At 39.7% G+C, this 23135-nt stretch overlaps 1 protein-coding gene across 1 annotated transcript in view; it reads right to left on the bottom strand.

Moving 5' to 3' along the window:
- IQGAP2 (IQ motif containing GTPase activating protein 2) overlaps positions 1 to 23135 on the bottom strand; it is a 289265-nt gene that overhangs the window by 3061 nt on the left and 263069 nt on the right. The window contains exons 29-35 of the mRNA XM_082650860.1: positions 20257 to 20359; positions 19360 to 19501; positions 9466 to 9553; positions 7113 to 7325; positions 5181 to 5341; positions 3245 to 3382; positions 2085 to 2193 (exon numbers count right to left, since the gene is read on the bottom strand). Of these exons, the coding sequence (XP_082506986.1) occupies positions 2085 to 2193; positions 3245 to 3382; positions 5181 to 5341; positions 7113 to 7325; positions 9466 to 9553; positions 19360 to 19501; positions 20257 to 20359 (954 nt within the window). The remainder of the gene's footprint in view (positions 1 to 2084; positions 2194 to 3244; positions 3383 to 5180; positions 5342 to 7112; positions 7326 to 9465; positions 9554 to 19359; positions 19502 to 20256; positions 20360 to 23135) is intronic.

The raw sequence follows: 23135 nt of genomic DNA, 5'->3' as shown, positions 1-23135 counted from the left end.
TGACAGCTATTATATGCAGGGCTGGCTCTGTGGGCATTCGACCTGTGCATGGTCCCATGATTAGAAGAAGGGCCCTGCACTTAGTTTAATGCTCTGCTGTCATCATCTTGAAATTCTCACCAATTTCGAGTAAGGGGCTCTGCATTTTCATTTTGCACTGAGCCCTGCAAATTATGTAGCTGGTCCTGATGATATGTCAATGACTGAAAAAAATCTGGAGCATAATAGCCACCTGCATACAGCTAAGGAGTAACAGTTTACAACTGTGTCTAAACGAATGGTGTGAACAGCTAATCCTACTATGAAACTTTTAACAAAGGAGCAAGTGAAGCTTGGTGTTTGCATAGTGTTAAAAGGAAGTCCTGTGGAATTCCTGAGACCTCTCTAAACAGGTGTCTCCTGGTCACTTGTGATTCATCTGTTGTTGAGTTGATGTTTATTGGGCTTGGATCATTTCCTTCTTGGCAATCACATGATACGTTTTTGCTACAGAAGAATCACTACCCAAGGCATATCACCACAAGCACACTCTTTTCTCTTCCCATATTTATCTAAGTATTCCACAGAGTAACTCAAGACTTTCAGTTAAATTTTTAGATGGATACATTTAGTGACATTTAAAATAAACAAGAAAATAATACCGTTAAGTATACTTTTCATAATTACATAATATCTTCAATTTTCTCTCTTAACTCTAATTTACTCCATTATCTCAGTGTCTTTTTAAAACCCATTTAGCTCTCATTTTTTTTTTTTAGCCTTATAAGGAATGCTAGACAGAAAAGAAGGGCCCTGTGTATTTTGTCCCATGGGTTAGGGGTGGAGGTGTAACTCCACGGATCTCAGCCACAGGCTAGGGAGGCAGTGAGGCTGGAACTTACACCATTCCCAGTGGCTTATCATGATGTTCCATGTAGATACACGCAGAATACCTGGGAACAGTTTTACAAGTAGTTGGGGGCCCAGGTAAATAGGTGCTATTTCCATTTAAAAACTCAATCATATCAAAAAAGAAAACTCAATCACAGCTCTAAACTGATTCTGTGCAAGAATTAAGTTGGGAGGAGATAAACATTTACTTGCACCCTCCCTCCTTTTTTTTTGGTGGCACATAAACTGTTTTCTGTTTCTGCTCAAGTATATTTGGCTTAAATGTGGTTCTTATGAGAAAATAGCAGTAATTCTGACTGCAAACACCATTTTTCTATTTACAGATATCGGTTTTGCACAATGTCTTTCTTTCTTGTGATCCCACAAGACAAAGGAATTTTGTCCCACAAAAACAAAGAAATTTAAGAAACTGCTGCAAAAATAATTCTAGGAAGGAGAAAGGGAAGAAGGAGAAATGAGATCCAGAAAGTTCCAATCCTGGGTATATGCTATCTTAGGAAGAAATGCAATTTCCTAAGAAAAGGAAACTTTCCTACCTTTACTTAATAGCTCTGAATACTTTTACATATGTTATTCTTTTCTCTAAGCTTCAAAATGAAAACATAGCTTAGAAAAACTCACTGCTATGGTTTACCATTTAAAAGCAGTTTAAGTTCCAATAATTTGGAAAATCATAGCTTTAAAAAAATCATCAACACAAAGTAATACTGGCAAATAAGGCTGGCATTGGTCTCCTGTTAAATTTCATTGTTGTCATGAAGAATGCAAGCCAGGGGCTCCCCTGGTGGCACAGTGGTTAAGAATCCGCCTGCCAATGCAGGGGACATGGGTTCGAGCCCTGGTCCGGGAAGATGCCAAATGCCGCGGAGCAACTAACCTCGTGCGCCACAACTACTGAGCCTGCGCTCTAGAGCCCGTGAGCCACAACTACCGAGCCCACGTGCCACAACTACTGAAGCCTGCACACCTAGAGCCCATGCTCTTCAGCAAGAAAAGCCACCGCAATGAGAAGCGCGCGCACTGCAACGAAGAGTAGCCCCCGCTCGCCGCAATTAGAGAAAGCCCGCGCGCAGCAACGAAGACCCAATGCAGCCAAAAAAAAAAAAATAATAAAAAAAAAGAATGCCAGCCAGGGAAGCCAAGAAGGACCCCCACTATAAAACTCACCCCAACCTGCAGGAATCCCAGCTTACCTGAATATTGAGCTGCACCTTTTCCATCTCAACACCCAGGAATTTTGATCTGACATCAAAGATGCCCACATCTTCAGTAGATGAGATATCAAATGTAACATTTTTAAACCTAGTGAAGAAAGGACCATTCACACATGTGGAACTGCAAATATACGCTTAAGGCTGAAACAAATGAATGGACCCTAAGTTACCATTCCTAGTGAACAGCCTGCTGGGAAAATTCTAAGGAAGTTACCCCAAATCTCCCACCATCAGTCCAGTTTGGCTCACTGGAAATATGGCTCGTGTTGAGATCTGCAGCCCACGGAGCACTGAAGTAGGTGCTTTGTTACAAGAGAAATGCAAAATATTGTCCTTGCTCTTAAAGAGCATAATATACAGTTGAAATTATATGAGATTCACAGAACTATAAATGTTGAGTTTTACTGCTGACAGGCCAGTTGAGCATTTTAGATGATTAGTTTTACAGCAACTTCAAAGGGGAAGAAGCATTTTCTCTGAGTTGGTCTCCGTCAAGAGAAAGTTGGATGGGATAAATGCAAGAGAAGCCAGGCCTTGGAGGAAGCCGGAGTTACAGAGGAGTACACACAGTGAGTCTGGCGTCCTCCAATGGAAAAGGAAGTGATGGAGCACAGGACTTATGGTCCTTTTAAAATGGCAAACCCATTAGTGCCTGGTGTGGGGCTCGGAGGAGGGTTTCTCCTCCACCTCAAATACACACAGTAGTAGCACACTGCTGGAGTGGCTCTGACCCAGGCATCAGCACACAGCTTTCAAATCAGAGAGGTACCGTTTTGCAATTGTAAACAACACTCACTGAGCTAGACCAAAAGGCAGCTTTTCTTTTCTCACTGCTATGACTCAGTTCTTTTGGAGGGAGAGGCGAAGCTGGCAAATCCCAACACACTGGCTAAGCCACGGGAAGCACAATCACTCGATCAGCACTTAGTCTGACCAGCAGCATCAGACGCTCCAGGCCTTATGGGAAGACTAGAGATTACAATACACGTGTTTTCTCCTGTCATCTGTAAGCAAGGGGAAGCCCTGACAGACCAAGTGAGGCCTTCTTCAAAGGCCACAGGAAACTGAAGTGGGAGTCAGATTTGACGGGAGGGATGGGAGGGCGGGTGTGCTTTGTGCCGATTTTTGGTGCCACTCACTGGTTTATCTGAAGATCGTCTACGCCCAGGAGGACACCCTTCTCATGCAGCTTTGCTGCGGTGTACCTCACCGGCTTCGCTCGCTTTGTCCCTTTGGGTTCTCCTTTTCCATCAAGTTTAATTGATCTCCGAGTATTTCTGACAAAATAAGAACAGACCGTCCGTTGTGAAGATGGCAAACTCAGAAGTTCCTGACAGCGCAATACCCAGCACAGAGGGCACACCACTGTCCACACCTGGCCCCCACTATATGGAACCTGGGCAACTTTGTATTGTGTGATAGTAGGTGACAACCTTCCCGGTGCAGTGCCATCTCACTACTGAACAGTTTAAGGAAAAGCTATTTTCGATGCGACTCAAGTTTGAATTACAGACTAATATGTTTCATAAAACTTGTACTTTGCTGTCTCAGGCATACTGAACCATGTGGCTCGATTAAGTAATTTCACAAGCAGCTTAGGTGTCATAACATAAACTGCGTACACACTCTGAAAGAAAGGTATCACTAGGAGTGCTTTAATTTATTTAACAAATAGGACATGGCCATCCCTGTTCCAAGTGCTTTCTAAATACTGCCTCACATTCACAAAATTAACCTTGCCATAGTGTTCTGAAATAAATTCCTTTTTGCTGTATCATTTCATTTAGCTCTCATAACAACACTTGTAAGGCTGGTACTCCCAATTCCCTCTTAGAGATGAGAAAATTGAGGCTTCAGAGATCACTGGACTGGTTGAAGATCACACAATGTAAGAGAGAAGCCCAATCTAGCTCACCTGACTGCAGAGGTTGTAAAATACCTTGTCGTAGTTGCAATAAATAGGTAAAGAAAACCCCTGACAAGCTTATTTCTACTAAATATTAGCTTTACCAACTTTTTTCCTCCCAGGAATAGCATAAAAGTAATTTACAGGCTGCAAGCAAATGAATTAAAATTCAGAACTAGTGCGGCACAGATAAATGAGATTGAAATTTGGTTATATTCCTTCATCAAATCTATGATTAATGTAATTGATTTTTCCATATAGCACCATTTCCTAGTGTCAATTTGACTACAAGGGTTACATAAAAATACTGAATTATGTATTTAAATGGGTAATTAAAATTTGATTAATATTGACCTTAGTCTATTGATAAGAGCAATTATGAGCAAAGAACACTCATTAAAAGTAGCTATATTGGGCTTCCCTGGTGGTGCAGTGGTTGAGAGTCCGCCTGCTGATGCAGGGGACACGGGTTTGTGCCCCGGTCCGGGAAGATCCCACATGCCGCGGAGCGGCTGGGTCCGTGAGCCATGGCCACTGAGCCTGCACGTCTGGAGCCTGTGCTCCGCAATGGGAGAGGCCACAACAGTGAGAGGCCCGCGTGCCGCAAGAAGAAAAAAAAAAAAAAATAGTAGCTATATTGTGAAAAGAAATCTATGATATGTATGCTAATGGGTAATAGAGAACTGACAAATTTTGTCTTTTGTGTAAATAATTTTTAAAAACCAGTAAGTAATTGAAAATCATTGAGCTGTGCTGTGCAATAGCAAATACCTGGTGTTACCTAACATTTTCAAGTATATAAAAACTGTTTATTGTTAACATCCCCAAGGGTAGCTTTTTTTTTTTTAAATAATAGTGTTTAAAACACACCTTTGACTAAAAACGAAGGAATAATGAAAGTGCTTCCCGAAGTGTTTAAAGCTACTTGTTTGAAACACAACAGGGTAAACTACTTTAATGCCAATGTTAATTGAGAAGTAACATGTTTCTAAATTCACTCCTGACTTCTTAGCTCACAGTGGCAAATCATAAAATTGAGATTCTAGTTTTTGGTTATATAATAAAGCAAAAGTTTGCTAGCACACCCAACCCGACAGCCCAGGATTGTAAAAGAATGGATACCCCATATATATCATGACATTACAAAAGAATACATGATTTCAGCTTACTTTCTTTTTAAGTTGTCTAAACAAGTCTTTATGTAGGTGTCATAATAATTAATTTGCTCTTCATAAAATGCTGCCTTCTTGTTAAGTGCATTCAGGGTCTGTTGAAGTTTTTCCAATTCAGCTTTTCGAAGCTGACGATGGATTCTTTGATTTCGAATATCCTAAAATAACAAGGAAAGGCCATGGTATGAGATTTAAGCAGGAGTTTGCTTTATGATACTGCCCATTTGGGACAAGAAGAATATCTAGTACTAAATCACTATTTGTGACTGTTGTAGTTTATTTTAGTCACCTCATTTTAAACTCTCAACACCAAAATGTTCCCTTTTTACTTTAGAACTGGGAGTGTCTGTATTTCATTTTAAGAGAGGTGCTAAGGTTGATGAAAAAGCAGAGAAGCAATTTTAGATTAATTGTATAAGGAGAAATAGTGTTTTTAAAAGGGCACAAGGAAGACTTTAGCAGGAGAAAATTTCTTCAGAATATTTTGAACATTCTACTTTGAAGAATACTTTACCCTGAAAAGGGTTACATTTCATCATTACATTCATTTTCTTTTTTTTTTTGGCCGCCCCATGGGGCTTGTGGGAATCTCAGTTTCCTGACCAGGGATCAAACCTGGGCCCTTGGCAATGAAAGTGCAGAGTCCTAACCACTGGACTGCCAGGGAATCCCCTATTTTAGAAATTAAAAAAACAATACACTTTTTAATCTGAAAAATATTTCTCAAGATTTGCAAAAACAACTGGGGTCTCAAGACTGATTGAAAAAATTCAACATGGATAACTATTACTTGGATTTAAATAGAGTTCCTAGAACATAAAGTTGACCAAGCTGCTTACAGCTTACGAGAGATACGTTATATTTAATCTTACACACACACAATTCTTTTTTTTTTGTAATTCTAATTGGTAAATTAAAAAAATGTTTCATTTAAGAAAATGGTGCCTGTTTAATACTATTTTTCCTTTGTGGACAGTTAAAAAAGATTCCTCTAGGAATCCAAAGACAGACAAACACATCCTTCTTGAGTAAAAATTCTTCATTAAGTAGAATATTTTGGGGGATGCCTTCATGATAGCTTTTTGCTTTTTCCAAGACAAAAGCATCAATTTCTCTACTACACATTCCCTAAGAGACATATTTTCCACCCCAGAGCTATAGAAAAAAACATTACTGCCAGGACTGACCATAACTTTCCGAGGAAGAATGAAGCTGAGTGCATTTCCCTCCCAGAAGTTAAGAAAATTTATTTTTTTTCTGATCATGTAACTGTCCTTAACCTCCAGACCCATTTTAATTTGCATGTTTGGATAAAAAGAATGAAAAAAAATTTTTTTAACCCAAAATATATACTTCCTTATCTTTGGCAAACAGATCTAGCCTTTTCCTGTGATGTTTCCTTGCACTAATTTGATATCCTTTTCTCAGGAAGTTTCTCAACTGTCAAAATACGGGAGGAGAAAACAGAAACTAACTTTTAAGTCTGAACTGCATTCAGGCTAAACTGCTTAGAGGAAAATTCTCAGGGACACAGAGGTACCATCTCAGTGGCAGGTCCCATGGGCAACTGGGTTATATGACAACTAACAACTCAAGAGAGAACTCTCCTAAAAGTGTCACTTTTAAAACTAGTACGTATTGTTTAAAGCAATTTATTTAAAGCAATCGATGAAACTTGTCTATTACATTTCCTAAGCATTTACGTCTGGTGTGTTTCAACTCTTCTAATGACTTGGGGGAGTTGTGATTATTCTCTATGAAAAGTCATCAACTTCTCTGAAACCTTAAAAAATCTGTAATATTGAGGAGGACAGGAACCATATGTATATAACTATGAATTCCTCATGTCACCTCAGAGTCCCAGCATGTGTGTGACCAATGATTAACACATCTGCTAAGCAAAGGAGAAAGAATACTCTTTCCAGCAACCTTGGCAATCTCATTGAGAATGTCTTGGTATTTATTTTTGGATGACACATGTCCAGTCTGTTCCAATGTCCGAAGATTCCTCTGGATTTTCCTCTTCTTCTGCTCAAGAGGCAGCTGTGCATCTTCAACCATAGACTGGCTATGCTTCATGTCTTCGGGAGTCCTGGAATCTAAAACTGCACGGCTCACCATGTCTGCGGCATGATCTAGCTCCTGGAAAGGGAATATCAAGATGTTGACTTATCTCTGATGCCCTAATCTCAGATTCAGAAGCTGTATAAGGCAAGTTAATATCAAAATGAAAGAGGTCCTCGAGCCAAGGTCCAGAGACAGAATTACAATACGTTCTTCATGGGTTTTGAAGTAGGTCTTTGGGAAGGAATTACTTTGTTTTTCTGAGAAACATAGCAGTGGTGGCAGGCCTACTTTGAACGAAATTCTAAATAGCTACTTTATTGCTAAGATGACAAGTAACCTTAGTAATGGACAGATTATGAGGGATAACTGACATTTTATAATTCTCTGGATGGAAAGATATCAGTTTTGGATACGATAGTCCAGATGAGGAAACTAAAACTAGACTATCCACTAAAACGTGGCCATGAGAACCCTGAACTAAACTCTAACATCAGCCATATTTACAGAGATTCATAAGCTGTAAAGGCTTTGTTCTGGTAAGGGAATCATTCTCAAACTTCCGACTCTGAAAAACCTGCAGGGTTTCTTTGAACCAAAGGAAATTAAGAGTATTCTAGCACGAAATAAGTTTCCAAATAAATGATAAGTAAATAAATGAATCAAGACAGTTTGGATAGTTTGTTCAAAAAACCAGTAATAACAAGAGACTGGTGATCTTCCCACGTCACAATCAGACAACTGATTGACACTGCAGACAAAGTCTAAGAATATAAATGACAGATCAACTTTATGTGCACAGTAACAGTAAACCAGGTCAGCAGTAAACAGTAACAGTAGCAGCCAATATCGTTGAGAACTTAATATGTATCAGATATTATTCTACCCACTTAACTGTTTTAACTGAGTTATTCCTGAATTGGGTACTATTATTATTATTCCCTTTTTGCAGTTGAGGAAATCAAGGCATAGAAATATTTCTAAGTGCCTAGAGTTACAGAGCTAGGAGTTACAGAGCTATACTTGATCTCGGAGGTCTCCACTCTTAGTGATTAAGCTACATTTGGGGAAAAATAAAATATTCATTAAGAATTAAAATTCTCATACTCAGTAAAATATTCTACCCACCTTGTTTAAAAATATTCACACGTTAACAAACATCAGATAACTTGACATTATATATATATATATATATATACTTTTATTAAAAATTGTGACAGAATGATTTCTTGGCAACCAATTAAATTAAGAATGATTCAGGAAATTACATGTAGCCCAGCTAAGAGTAACTAAATAGATAATTTTGTTAGCGTTTGTTTAGGGAGTGGCAATTATCGAAACTAAAGCAATATCACTGAAATTAATTCAGAACAAACTAAATAATGATGCATTTTCAAGGATGCTGATAAAAGGATTATTGCAAGATTGTTATTAAAGTTTAATAAACTTCAGTTATTTACACCAGGATAATGGTGCTCTGACCTAATGGACTCAAGACGTTTGCTTCCGAAGCATTTGGAAAACAGTTTTAATGTGTGGGACATTTCTTCATTTCTTCAAGTTAGCAAAAACATAAAATATGAAAGGTATTTTTCTGTATCCTGTCAACCAGAACAATCTCTTAAGTGACTTATTTGCCCATCCACTGCAATGAATACAGTCTTCTTTTTTTTTTTTTTTTTTTTTTTGCGGTTCGCGGGCCTCTCACTGTTGTGGCCTCTCCCGTTGCGGAGCACAGGCTCCGGATGCGCGGGCTCAGTGGCCATGGCTCACGGGCCCAGCCGCTCCGCGGCATGTGGGATCTTCCCAGACCGGGGCACGAACCCATGTCCCCTGCATCGGCAGGCGGACTCTCAACCGCTGCGCCACCAGGGAAGCCCAGTCTTCATTTTTAAGTAGTCCATTCTTCTTTTCCTTTGTTTCCTACACTCACTGTTCAAAGTTTACAATGAACATTCAGAGGCTTTGAAAGACCCAGCACTATCTTCCTAGTCTAGGACAAAATTATTCAGCATAAATTCAGTGCTGCATTTTTCTATTTCATTACACTGATATTCCATGGATTTTACATATAGCTGAACTCGGTTGAATTCCTTACTTCCAAACCGTGTCAGATACAGTTTCTCTGAGGTAACAATAAACATTTAGCACAAAGATTTGTTAACAAAATCAACTCACATCAAAGGTACTTATTATTTTACACTCTAAGGCCAATTACCTGTTTTGTACTTGCTGGTGTCTCTAAGATTTCTGACAGTGTGCTCCCTGGTTGGTTCCGGATCACATCAATGATCAGCTTTTTGGTCCTTAGAAAATACAGAAAGGAGAGACAGGCTTTCAGACAGCAGTCCTAATGCACAAAAATCTGCTTCTCCCAAGGGAGTGAACAAGCACCTACAGAGATGAAGCCTCAAAGAGAATCACTTAAAATAAAGCCATCTCACAGAACTCCACCACATCTGCTTTAAGGCTCCCCAAAGTTTGCGAATGCTTAATAATCGAAGTCTGGGTTTTATATGCTTGATGTTGTCAGATTATAGTGTATCATGGGCACAAGTATGTCATAAGATTCCTTATCTAAGTACCTGTTCTTCTTTTTAGATCGAGACTACTTTTTGACGAGAAGGAAGGATGATTTGGCCCGTGACTGTGGAGGGTGCAGGAAAGGTCCCCCTTTCCTAACTTGAGTAACATTTAAACTTCTGAGCCTGTTGAAAACATCCTAAGCCTTTAGGAGCCAGAGAAGCTGTTAGCTTTCCTGCTCTGAGAAGGTTATGAAACACTGTGAAGGCCAGTGGGAGCCCAAGTCCTGTGTGGGCTGTGGAGGCTTTGGCTGCTGGATGACACAGCAGCCAGGAGGATGGGTGTTTGGGAGCTTCAGGTCTGGTGGCGGGACGAACCCATCGGGTGGGAGAGAACTGAAGAGCTGCTCGGTAACAACAGCTGGCAAACCCCTCTGTTAGTGCTAAAACCATCTATTTTTTCATATGTGTTCTTTAGGGTAATCAGCCACTCTTTACTAATTAAAGATCAGGTTATGGAACCATGTAAGAAGATTTTAACATAAAAGGCAAATGGTCAAGTGTGCTCCCTTTTACATAAGTGGGAACATTATTGGACATCGAGTCCCTTCAAAAAAAAAAGTGGGGGGGAACATAAACAGAAGTTGCCTTAAATTACAAACAGGTCTAACCAACAACGTCTTAAGTTTCACTCTCATTGCGTTGAACCTCAGTTCTTTCCAAGGCATTACATGGTATCACTGGATGATGAATTTCTTCCTCAACTACAGCAGAAAATGTTCACACGGCATGAAAATTGGAAAATGAAAATAAAACATCGTTTATGTTTTGAAGCATTGGGGCGACTGCTCCCAAAGGACAAGAGGAAACTTTCAAAGAGAATTCCAGATATATTATTTTTGCAAACAGGATAAAATCCAATAAACCATCTGTAACCATTATTTTTCTCCTTTCTGATTTATTTCAAGTCTGTATGAGAAGAATGATCACAACCATTTCCTCTGGCCCATGACCCTTCGCTGCTGGGGATTTACAGGCTGTCTGGGAATGCACAGAGAAATGCTCCCCCAAGAGTCAGAGGTGGGCACACAGCTCATTACAGGCATGTGGGAGACGGCCCTGTTCCTGAGGCTTAGGGAGCCAAGTATCTATCCTTTCTGTCCCACACAACTCCCTCCTCCAATCATCATTATAAATGCATTAAGCTGGAACATCGAGTTAAAAATAAAAGCTCTGGGTGATTTTAACAAATGTAAATACAGTGACTGTCTCTTATTTGAACTAATATTCTAGGAATGACTGACGATATATGCTTCCAGGAAACTCCCAGCTCGACTCTTTAGACGCTATCTGATGACCAAAATGACCAAGGTCACTCAAGTATGCCCTGCTAGGGACAAAGAATGTTTATTTGTTCAGGAGTGGCTGGAGGACAAACTGCTCACACAGCCTTTCTCTTGAAATTCTACTTTATGTCAGGCCTCTACTGGAACCACTGCCAAAGTTCTACCCCAGACATCTTACACGTAAATAACCATCCAGTTTCATGACAGGGAGTTCAGTACCTCACCCTATGGTATGCCTAATGGTTAAGAACACTGAGTCAGACAGATCTAAGGTTGAATCAGGGTTCCTGTTGCTTAGAAGGTGTGTGGACTTGTGCAAATTATAAAGTCCCTATGGTGGGTTTTTTTTTTTTTCATTTATGTAATGGGAATCTCTCAGGACTGAATGACAGATGCACGTAAAGCCTCTCTCTAGGGTCTGACATGTGGTCAGCACTCACATGGTCACTAAAGCTGTGCTGCCCAAGATAACATCCACACTGGTCAGCAGGTGGCCAGTGGGCACTTGAGACATGGCTGGTCCAAACTGAGATAAGCATTAAGGGCAAAACACACACCAGATCTGGAAGGCTCAGTATGAAAAAAGGAATGTACCATGTATCATTAACAATTTTTTTACACTGATTCCATATTGAAATGACAACATTTTGGATATATTGGGGTAAATAAATATATTAGAATTAATTTCACCTGTTTCTTTTAAAAATGTGGCTTCTAGAAAATTTAAAAGTAACTGTGTGGCTGACATGAAATCTCTGTTGGCGAGCACAGCACTGGAACAGCCCATTCTTAAATGGGAAGCCCACTCTGAGAGGCCTGCCTTCCAGTACGGTCCACTCACTGGACCCAGTGAGTCACAGGACATCAGCACCGAGGGGGACCTTGGGCAACAGTCCAATCTCTGATTTTACAAATGAGTCAGCTAAGACCTAAGAGGTTCAATCGTTATAGAAGGTCACATCCTATTTTCTAGAGTGGCAGGAAACAAGTTGATTTCCCCTTCCTCCTCATCAGCCCCTCATTAACCTGCAGAGAGTGCCAGAATTGTGCCTCTTCACAATAGGAGTTAAAGAGAGTTTCCAGTCCTGCTCACATTTCAGTTTGCCAATGACTTTAAGACATGTCCCCTCCCCAACTCAATGCAAACACAATATTCTAGATATGGTCTGACCAGCATAAATCAACCGGTTCAAGCTTTGGCCCCATGGCTGTTCATATAATAGGTAAGACAGGCTGGTCAAACTCCGCCACCCTCCCTGAATTAGGAAAGTTAAGAAAAAAAGAAATACACCAGGGAGTTTCTTCATCACAGCTCTGCTCAAATCCCATGGTCAATGAATGAGACCGCCTGGTGCTTGTAAACTGGTGTGGTCCCTCAGGTTTGGCCATTGCACTCAAAGGGTGTCTGTTATCACATTCTGACCAGGACCATTCCTGAGCTTTCCTCTCTGCCATCTGCCTTACGGTGTGCCCAAGGTTGAAAAGGAATTGGTGTTTGTGGAAGCTAAAAAATACTTCCAGGGCTTCCCTGGTGGCGCAGTGGTTGAGAGTCCACCTGCCGATGCAGGGGACACAGGTTCGTGCCCCGGTCTGGGAAGACCCCACATGCCGCGGAGCGGCTGGGCCCGTGAGCCATGGCCGCTGAGCCTGCGCGTCCAGAGCCTGTGCTCCACAGCGGGAGAGGCCACAGCAGTGAGAGGCTCGCATACCGCAAAAAAAAAAAAAAAAAAATTCCAATTGTTTAAAATTCTAATAACATGATTATACATTTTTATCACCAGACCTTGAATATCTCCTTAGCCATTTACTGCTCATTTACTGCCAGCTTGGACTACAAGCAAGAAAATCTTGCAACTGGGATGATGGATGCCTAAACTGAATTATGTGATAGGAAAAAAATTCTTAAGAGATGACAACTAAAGCACTCAGGCAGCTAAGTATGAATAAAAGCCATCTATAATGCCTTCTACCTACACACATACTTTCATAGAAAAGCAAGCTTAATAAAGGCCAAAAGGATCACATACTATAAGTTGAATCATAAGTTATAATGAGATAGATTTTCTTTTCTTTTTTTTTTAGTTTATTTTTTTTAGCTGCACTGGGTCTTTGTTGCTGCGCGCGGGCTTTCTCTAGTTGCGGCAAGCGGGGGCTACTCTTCTTTGTGGCACATGGGCTTCTCATTGCAGTGGCTTCTCTTGTTGCAGAGCACAGGCTCTAGGCATGTGGGCTTCAGTAGTTGTGGCTCGCAGGCTTCAGTAGTTGCGGCTTGCGGGCTCTAGAGCACAGGCTCAGTAGTTGTGGCACACGGGCCTAGGTGCTCCACAGCATGTGGGATCTTCCTGGACCAGGGCTCGAACCCGTGTCCCCTGCATTGGCAGGCAGATTCTTAACCACTGCACCATCAAGGAAGCCCGAGAGAGATTTTCCATTGTACAGTTCTTTATAATTTATAAGGTGTCACTGTGTGACTTCATTTACTCACCAGAGTCCCCCCTTTCCCATCATCTCCCCTCTTCTCCATTTGATGGATGAGGAAACAAATGGGGAAGTGATTTGCTGAGTCCAACGGCTAATGTGTGAGATTGGGGCTGTAATCCCAGGTCTCCCTAGGACTCCTCAACCAGGCTCTTTTGTTCGTTTGTCCTTTTAATATCACCGTGCTTGGTAGTATTAGCAAAATGGCAATAGCCCAAACCGAGGCTCCCTATTCCATAAAGATATGGAAGGGAAACAGAAATAGAATGTTTCTTCCTATTCCACCATGTGCCTTCATGTCCCTTACTCTATGCCATTCCTTCTCTGTGGCCTGGGAAGCAATGCCCCAGCATCAGGTATACAATAACTGCTCTGCTATCATTCTTATTATTTATTCTATGATCCCTAAGAGTGCAAAGGACAGTGACCTTGCCCTCAAGTTGTAAAACCTTGTGATCAAGAGTGTAGGCCCACTTCCCATCCCGTGTGTGGCTCTGTGTGGAAGAGCTGGGAGCTGCCGAGGGAAGGTTTCCTTTTGGCGCTGACCCAGGAGAGAGAGATCCAGGCTCAGAACTCCTTCTCCAGCTTCACCCTGTTGAAGCTGCGGCACTCCAACGCCCTGGGCGGGGTCAGCCTAGGGGCCAGGTACGTGGGGCACCTCCTTCCCCAAGGACTAAAGCCCAGTGGACATTGGGTGCTGGAGCTTTTTCTCCTTTTCCTTGTTTTTTTTTGAAAAAGAAACACCTATAGAAGAAAATAAATGTACTTTACCCACTCCCCCACAAAAAATAAATTAAAAAAAAAAAAAAAAAGAGTGTAGGCCCAGAAAGATTTAAGACTGTCTGGATTTGAACCTATGCCCCACTTACTAGCTATACTACCAGGAAAGGGTTTTTTTTTCTGTTCTGTGCCTAGTTTTCTCTTACATAAAACCCAGGTAATAACCTCTACCTCTTGGAGTTGCTGAGAGTATTACATGACTCATGGATGTTGTTATGTTATACATGTTGTTATCTGTTATTATCTATACCCATATCCATAGGACAGTCCCTGGTACATGGTAAGTACTACACAGGTGTTTGGTATTATTATCATCTTCATCCTCATCTAATTATTAAGAATTATGAAACTAGCATGGAATTAAATTTACAAGCATAAGGATTAACAGTGCCTTATTCAGGGACCCTCATGAAGATGAATTACTCATCACGGCAAAGCTAGTGATTTTGTAATTAATAATAAGGGGGGCATTTTGAAAGTTAAAAACACAACCTATTTAACAAGGAGGCAAAATAGTTTTTTGATAGAGAAAAGCCAGTTATTTTTATCCCCAACAGCTCTGCATTCCATGACTGTCTACTTCTTAGTAACTTCTGAAAGGCACTGTCTGATTTCAGTTAAATTTGGTTCTCTAATGAAGAGTCTCAAGAACTATATTTTATGTTTGAGTTAGGAATTTGGTTTATTGCTTGGAAGAAAGTCATCCCCATAAGAGTTTTCGAATCAGTATTTCCAAGTGTCTATCAATGGAACATCAATGGCCTATGAATTTAAAGCATGTCAGTGCCCATCTACTTGCTTCCCATAATTTTAGAATTTAATTTCCTCACCTCAGAGATAAAGACTCAGACTAGGTGGTCTCCAAGCTCCTTGTCAATGACACATTTTATATTTACCTGTTAGCATCAAGATTTTGAAATATATACTTAAGGTATAATGTATTTGGAAGTAAGGCTAGCCTAACATCATGGAGCGAACTCTACTGACTGTTTTGGGCAATACCCAAATTCCACTTTGGGGGAAGGCTACTTGGTCAGTCTTCATTTCAAGTTGTTATCCACGATGATCCACTGGGCTGCTTAGTGAAGGGCTCTGCTAACAGCAGGATCTTGAAGTATGCCCAGAGGAAGGCTTTCTAGACCCCAGAGGCCTATGAAAGCAGTAAATTATTGAATCTATTAAAACATTGGCCCAATAGCCTTTTTTATATAAATGGAAAAGTTGATCCTACAGTTCACATGGAATTGCAAGGAACCCCAAGTAGCCAAAAGAATCTTCAAAAAGAACAACTTGGAAGACTCATACTTCCCAATTTCAAAACTTACTACAAAGCTACAGTGATAAATGCAGTGTGGTACTAGCATAAGGATAGGCATATAGATCAATGGAATAGAATTTAGAGTCTAGAAAACCATATATGTATGGTAGATTGGCTTTTGACAAGAGTGTCTAGACCACCTAATGGAGAAAGAATAGTCTCTTTAAGAAATTGTTGTGGAAAACTGGGCATCCACATGCAAAAGAATAACGTTGGACCCCGACCTTCCACCGTACACAAAAATTAGCTCAAAAGGGATCACAGACCTAAATATAAAAGCTGAAACTATAGAACACTTTAGCAAAAAACACAGTAGTAAATCCTCATGATCTTGGATTGAGCAATGAATTCTTATGACACCAAAAGCACAAGAAACAACAACAAAAAATAGATAAACTGCATTTCATTAAGTTAAAAAACTTTTCTACAGAAAAGGATATTACCAAGAGAATAAAAAGACAGCCCTGAAATAATGCCATTTGCAGCAACATGGATACAACTAGAGATTATTATACTAAGTGACATAAGTCAGAAAGAGAAAGACAAATACCATATGATATCACTTATATTTGGAATCTAAAACATGACACAAATGAACCTATCTATGAAACAGAAACAGAATCACAGACATAGAGAACAGACTGGTGGTGGCCGGAGCGGGGTGGTGGTGGGGCTGGGGGAGGGATGGAGTGGGAGGTTGGGAGCAGATATAAGCTTTAATATATAGAATGGATAAACAACAAGGTCCTACTGTATAGCATGAAGAACTATATTCAATAGCCTATGACAAACCGTAATGGAAAAAATATATTAAAAAGAAGAATGTATATATATAACTGAATTACTTTGCTGTACAGCAGTAATTAACATAACATTGTAAATCAACTATACTTCAATAATAAAAAGACAACCCATAGAAGGGGTGAAAATATTTGCAAATCATATATCTGATAGGGGTTTACCATCCAGAACATATAAAGAACTCTTACAACTCTGCAACAAAAAGACAAACAATCCAAATAAAGAATGGGCAAAAGACTTGAATAGACATTTCTACAAAGAAGATAGGCTGACAAGCACATGGAAACATTATTAATTATTAATCATTAGAGAAACATTATTAATCATTAGGGAAATGCAAATCAAAACCACAATGAGATACTACTTCATACCCACTAGGATGGCTATAACAACAAAATAAACAAAACAGAAAATAAATTTTGGTGAATTATGGAAACATTGAAACTCTCATACTTTGTTGGTAGGAATATAAAATGGTATAGCCACTGTGGAAAAAAGGTCTGGCAGTTCCTCAAAACAGAATTACCATATGACCCAGCAATTCCACTCCTAGGTGTATACCCAAAAGAACTGAAAACAGTATTCAAGTAAAAAGATGTATATAAATGTTTACAGTAGTACTATTCACTATAGCCAAAAGGTAGCAACAACCCAAATGTCCAAGATAAATGTGGTATGTCCATACAATGGAATGTTATTCAGCAAAAATATGCTGAATAAGAGAAGCCAGACACAAAAGGCCACATATTGTATGATTCCATTATATGATACTTCCAGAATAGGCAAGTTCATAGAGACAGAAAGCAGAAAAGATGCCCCAGGGTCATTGGGGAAATGACTACTTAATGGATACAGGGTTACTTTTGGGGTGATAACAGTGTTCTGGAACTAGACAGTTGTGATGCTTGCACAACATTCTGGACGTACTAAGTGCCACTGAACTGTATACTTTAAAAGGTTAGATTGGTAAATTTTATGTTGTGTGTATTTTACTACAAAATACAAGAGTAAGTAAGTAAATAAATAAAACCACTGGCTGGCTCTACTTGGAATGGTGATTGAAGAAGTAGACAGTACTTTTTTCTAGCGTACGGTGGGGAGGGAGCCACACAAGGGCTGAGGCAAGTAGGACAATGCACCAGGCCTTCCTGGCTAAGCTGCACTGCTGCCCCACACACCTGACTTTCATGGTTTTGCTTTTGAAATGTGCACTCCAAAAATTCACAGAACCATGGGGACTCAGATTCAGAAATAAGTATAAATATACACGATGTTCAGACTATTTGATATTTTAGACTACCCAAATCATGATCTCCATTCATTAATGCAGACATTTGAGTTGACTGCATTTAGAAAATGGTGCTCAAGTAACAGACAAAATTAATTATGAAAAAATTTCTTCCTGTTACTTCTAAAGGACAAAGCTTATGAGATCACAGGATTACTGGCCTAATTTAATTTGCATGGTGGAACCACAGGATCTGTATTTCCAGTTACCTTTGTAATTGGCACATGCTCAGAGGAACTCAGGGAGTAGCTTCCACAGTTTTCCCCCTTTTTTCTGTTGCCCTGTTCTGAGCTGTCTCTGCAAGTGCAATCTGACTTCATCATCAGTAGTTTAAAGGAACTGCCCTCAACTCTTATGAAGCCAAGTTTGTGTAGGAGTCCTGCGTCCCTCAAGTGAGCTGTGCTCTCCAACAGACTGCAGACCCCCGGAAGGCAGGGACCCTTAATGGCTTGCTCACCGCTGTGTCCTCAGCCTCAAGCCCAGTGCCATGGACACAGAGTAGATACTCAAGTATTCGGCTACGTGAACAAACAGATCCTTAGAGATAATCGGAGCACAAAATAAACAAGCTTAGTAGAAGAAGCACCTATGTACATATTCCAACATAGCACACTAAGTTTTTTTTGTTTTTTTTTTTGCCATTTTCATGGGATTGAATATCTGGAAAAAATCAACTAGAAATGAGTACTGTCCAAAGCCTGTCAGTGGCAGAACAGAAAGGTCCTGTAGCAAATTAAAACAACCTCAGAATTCAGGGCCTGTGCCTTGGAAGTCATGTGTGAAGTATTATTTAAATACTTATTTATTTCCTTTTCTCCCCATTTCCCATTTCCATTCTCCACCTCACCCCAACGTACAACTGTTCTAATGTGCTAATGCGAATCCTTTTGGTTATATTAGTTCTTAAAAACTGTATTGTTTGGTGAGCACCTGGCTTTGGTTTAAGGCGTCTCGATTTATGGTGATGGATCATTTTTTCTTACCCTGTATATACAGGACTGATGTGGAATGTCCATGAGGCCTTGACTGAAAAAGTACAGTATTAATTAAAAGTGTGAAAGCTTCGCTTGAAATCTTTGAGAACAAGAAACTGGGTATAAATAAAGTCAAAGTTGGTCAAGATATCCAGGCTTAGTTTAATAGGCAAGGTGTCTAATAAATCAGATAACAGCATTATGTCTTATCGTGTGTGCCTTTTACGTTAACATTTTATACCAGAAAATTAATTAGGTTCAAGGTATTTCCTTGACTGTTCTTTTGACCACTGAAACAGATATTTCCTTTCAGCTACGTGAGGCCTTTCACCAGCTGAGTTAATCATTTCTTAAAGGAAAGGAATCAAATTACTACAAGGAAAACTAAAACACAAGATAGGCTTTAAGAAAGTATCATGATATTTAGTTCTCTCTTAAATTACAAAGAGTCTACTATTCCTTAGTTAGATGTTTGATGGATAAACATAATGTATTTCAATATTTAGATATTTTAAAATGGATTATTTGAGGAATTAGCCTTATTTGAATTTGCATGGTTTAAGATGCATAATTGGAGACATGTGCTCTTTAAGCTCCAAACTTACTTGATCATGAGGCTTTGGCCATCTATAGCTTCACCATCCCCTATGTCGTACTTGCTGGTCAGGAAAAGGGAAATCTCAGTCTTTGCAAGTTGACTTAGTGTGTTTACCTTGTCAGGGTCACTGGGGTCAACAGCTCCTTCCCCTGTAGAATAAAATATTGTTATTTTTCCAATTCACTGATTGTGACAGTGGCATCAACAATGTAAGATAAAGGTTCTGTAGGAAACATGGGCTCGGTAGTTGAACAGGAGATCATGGTCCTCAGAAGAAAACACATTCCAGGGCTTCCCTGGTGGCTCAGTGGTTGAGAGTCCGCCTGCCGATGCAGGGTTCACGGGTTCGTGCCCCGGTTCGTGAAGATCCCACATGCCCTGGAGCAGCTGGGCCCGTGAGCCATGGCCGCTGAGCCTGCGCGTCCAGAGCCTGTGCTCCGCAACGGGAGAGGCCACAGCAGTGAGAGGCTCGTGTACCACAAAAAAAAAAAAAAAAAAAAAAAAGAAAACACATTCCAATACACTTTAAAAAATCTCGGAATTAAACATTAAAATAGCATAGGACATCAATATTCGAAATTTCAAAAAGATTACTAAAAGAGAGAACTGTTAATAAAAGACACCATTGGAGAACATAGCAAGGAACGTCTAATAAATTTCGCTCTTTTTCTTTCTTTATGGTTGACAAATCGTTTTTGATGTATCTAGAGCTTCAAGAGTATCAAATTGTTTGATAATCTAGCACACTAAGAATTACAGAATCCTTCATGTAGGAAGGGGCTAGTGTAGTTATCCTTTAAATAAACAAGTATTAAATTAAAAAGATTTTTTGATCTAGGATAGGAAAACCAACCAACCATCCAACCAACCAATCAAATATAAACCAGAGGGAAGAAGCCCTTACCAAGGAAAGATTCCACATTAGGTACCTCTCCCAGCAATTCCAAAAGTTCATTCAGTAAGTCATTTTTTTCAGGGGCAATCGCATCCTGGTGTTCCAACAGGAGCTTTATATAGAAAGCAACACACATACAAAAATAAAAGTCAGTTCTTAATGGCTACCATATTTACATAGTTCCCTTCCCAGTTTTTCATAATAACTTTTTTCTGATATTGTTTGAACCTTAAATACAGGTCTGACATATATTAAAATTAGAGACCACAGAGAGACACAGCTTGCATTTTATCTTAGAGGCAAGTGCCCACTCTTCATCGAGAAACTGTAGTTTTGTGAAAGGTGTTCATAAACACTCTTTCAGCAAGATCTTGCAAGATCTGCCAAGAGGCAGCCTTCTTCCACCTAAACCCTGTGCTCCCTCCATGTTTATACAAAAGTCAAAGTTGAGGGATAAATTAGGAGTTTTGGATTAACATATACACACTACTATATATAAAATAGATAACCAACAAGGACCTACTGTACAGCACAGGGAACTATGCTCAATATTTTGTAATAACCTATAAGGGAAAAGAATCTGAAAGGCTACATACATAGTAGTCTGAATCACTTTTCTATACACCTGAAACTAACACAGCATTGTAAATCAACGACACATCAATAAAAAAGAGGGAAAAAAAAGTCAAAGTTGGGGAAAGAATCTAAAACAACACACAAGTCTCTTGGCTAATACGGTAGCAAACTGTAAGGGCATTTCCATAACTCTTCAGAGAAAAATTATTCGGTAATCAAACACTATATATTTTTTCAAATCACCACTATTAGCTATTTCAATGTCTGGCATTGAAGATCTTTCATGGGTATGGATAGCAGAAATGCCCATATGATTCCTTGGCCTGAGACCTAGATGTACCAGCTGGTTCTTCCTTTCAGAATTCCAAAAATGGATTAAGGGGAACACTGCTGGGTGTTTGCCAGGTCTTAGAGGAAACATAGTAACTCTGGGGCACAGCTATGAAAACACAGCTGCTCTTGTTTTCATTTAGAGTTAAATTAAAACAATGTTTCCAAAGTGTGGGACTGGTATCCCTGGTGATGGGAAATCTAATTTTAGTTGTTTTGAGTAGCTAACTTACAAAACACTGAATCATATAATAAAATTAGTCTTTTTCATTTTTAATCTCTTTTCTCTCAACAGCTTTATTGAGATACAATTAACACACCATCACATCCACGCATTTAAAACCTATGATAATGATGGTTTTTAGTATATGCAAAGACTTGTGTAACCATCACCACTATCTAATTTCAGAATATTTTCATCACCTTAAAAGAAACTGTGTACCCATTAGCTGTCACTCCCCAGTATTACCCCTTCCTCCTGGAAGCCATTAATGTACTTTCTGTCTCTATAGATATAGCTGTTCCGGTTGCTTCACATGAGTGGACTCATACAATGTGTGCCCTTTTGTGACTGGTTTCTCTCACTGAGCATGATGGTTTCAAGGTTCATCCAGGTTGTAGCATGCATTTGTTCCTCTTTATCCCCGAAAAAATTTTCCATTATATGGATATATCGCACTTCATTCATTCATCTTTTGATGGACATTTGTTTCCCGTTTTTGGCCATTATGAATATGCTGCTGTGAACATTCATGGACCAGTTTTTGTGTGCACATGTTTTCATTTTTCTTGAGCCCATACCTAGGAATTGCTTCATCACATAGTAACTCTGTTTAACATTTAGGAATTGCCAAACTGATTTCCTAAGTGGCTGCACCATTTTGCATCTCCACCAGCAGTATGTGAGAGTTTCAGTCATTCTACATCCTTGCCAACATTTATTATTACCTGACTTTTTAATTCTAGCTATCCTAGTGGGCGTGAAGTTATCGCATTTTGGTTTTGATGTGCATTCCCTGATGACCAATAATGATGAGCATCTTTTCATGTGCTTATTGGCTACTGTATATTTTCCTTGGAGAAATCTCTATTCAGATCGCTTGCCCATTTAAAAATTTTATTTTTATGTTTTTATTTTTAACTGTAGTAAAATACACAACATAAAATCTACCATCTTAACCATTTTTTTTTTTTTTTTTTTTTTTTTTTTGGTACGCGGGCCTCTCACTGTTGTGGCCTCTCCCGTTGTGGAGCACAGGCTCCAGATGCGCAGGCTCAGCGGCCATGGCTCACGGGCCCAGCCACTCCGCGGCATGTGGGATCTTCCCGGACCGGGGCACGAACCCGTGTCCCCTGCATCGGCAGGTGGACTCTCAACCACTGTGCCACCAGGGAAGCCCTGTTTTTGTTTTTATAGTAGCCGCCATAATGGGTGTAAGGTGGTATCTCATGTTTTTATTTTTCCAAACCAAATGATAGATTTATAGGCTGTCTCTATTATACAATGAGGCAAAATCATTGTGGTTTTGATTTGGATTTCCCTAGTCATTAGTGATGTTGAGCATCTTTTCATGTGCTTGCCAGTCATTTCTATATCTTCTTTGGAGAAATGTCTATTCAGGTCTGTAGCTCATTTTAAAATTGGGCTGTTTTTTGTTGTTGTCAAATTGTGAGAATTCTTTACATATTCTGGATATTAACCCTTTATCAGATACAGTATGTGATTTGCAAATATTTCTTCCATTCTGTAGGTTGCCTTTTCACTGTGTTCATTGTGTCATTTGATGTACAGTTGTCCATTTTTAAATCAGATTATTTATCTCACCATGGAGTTGTGGGTGTTCTTTATGTATTCTGGATCCAAGTCCTTTAACAGATACATTATCTGCAATTATTTTCTCTCATTCCCTTGGTTTTCTTTTCTTGATGGCAATGTTTACAGCACAAAAGTTTCCAACTTTGAGGAGGTCCAATTTATCTGT

The sequence above is a fragment of the Grampus griseus genome, assembly GCF_964374135.1.
Source record: "Grampus griseus genome assembly, chromosome: 3".
Lineage (NCBI taxonomy): Eukaryota > Metazoa > Chordata > Mammalia > Artiodactyla > Delphinidae > Grampus > Grampus griseus.
This window is presented reverse-complemented; position numbering and strand designations above follow the sequence as displayed.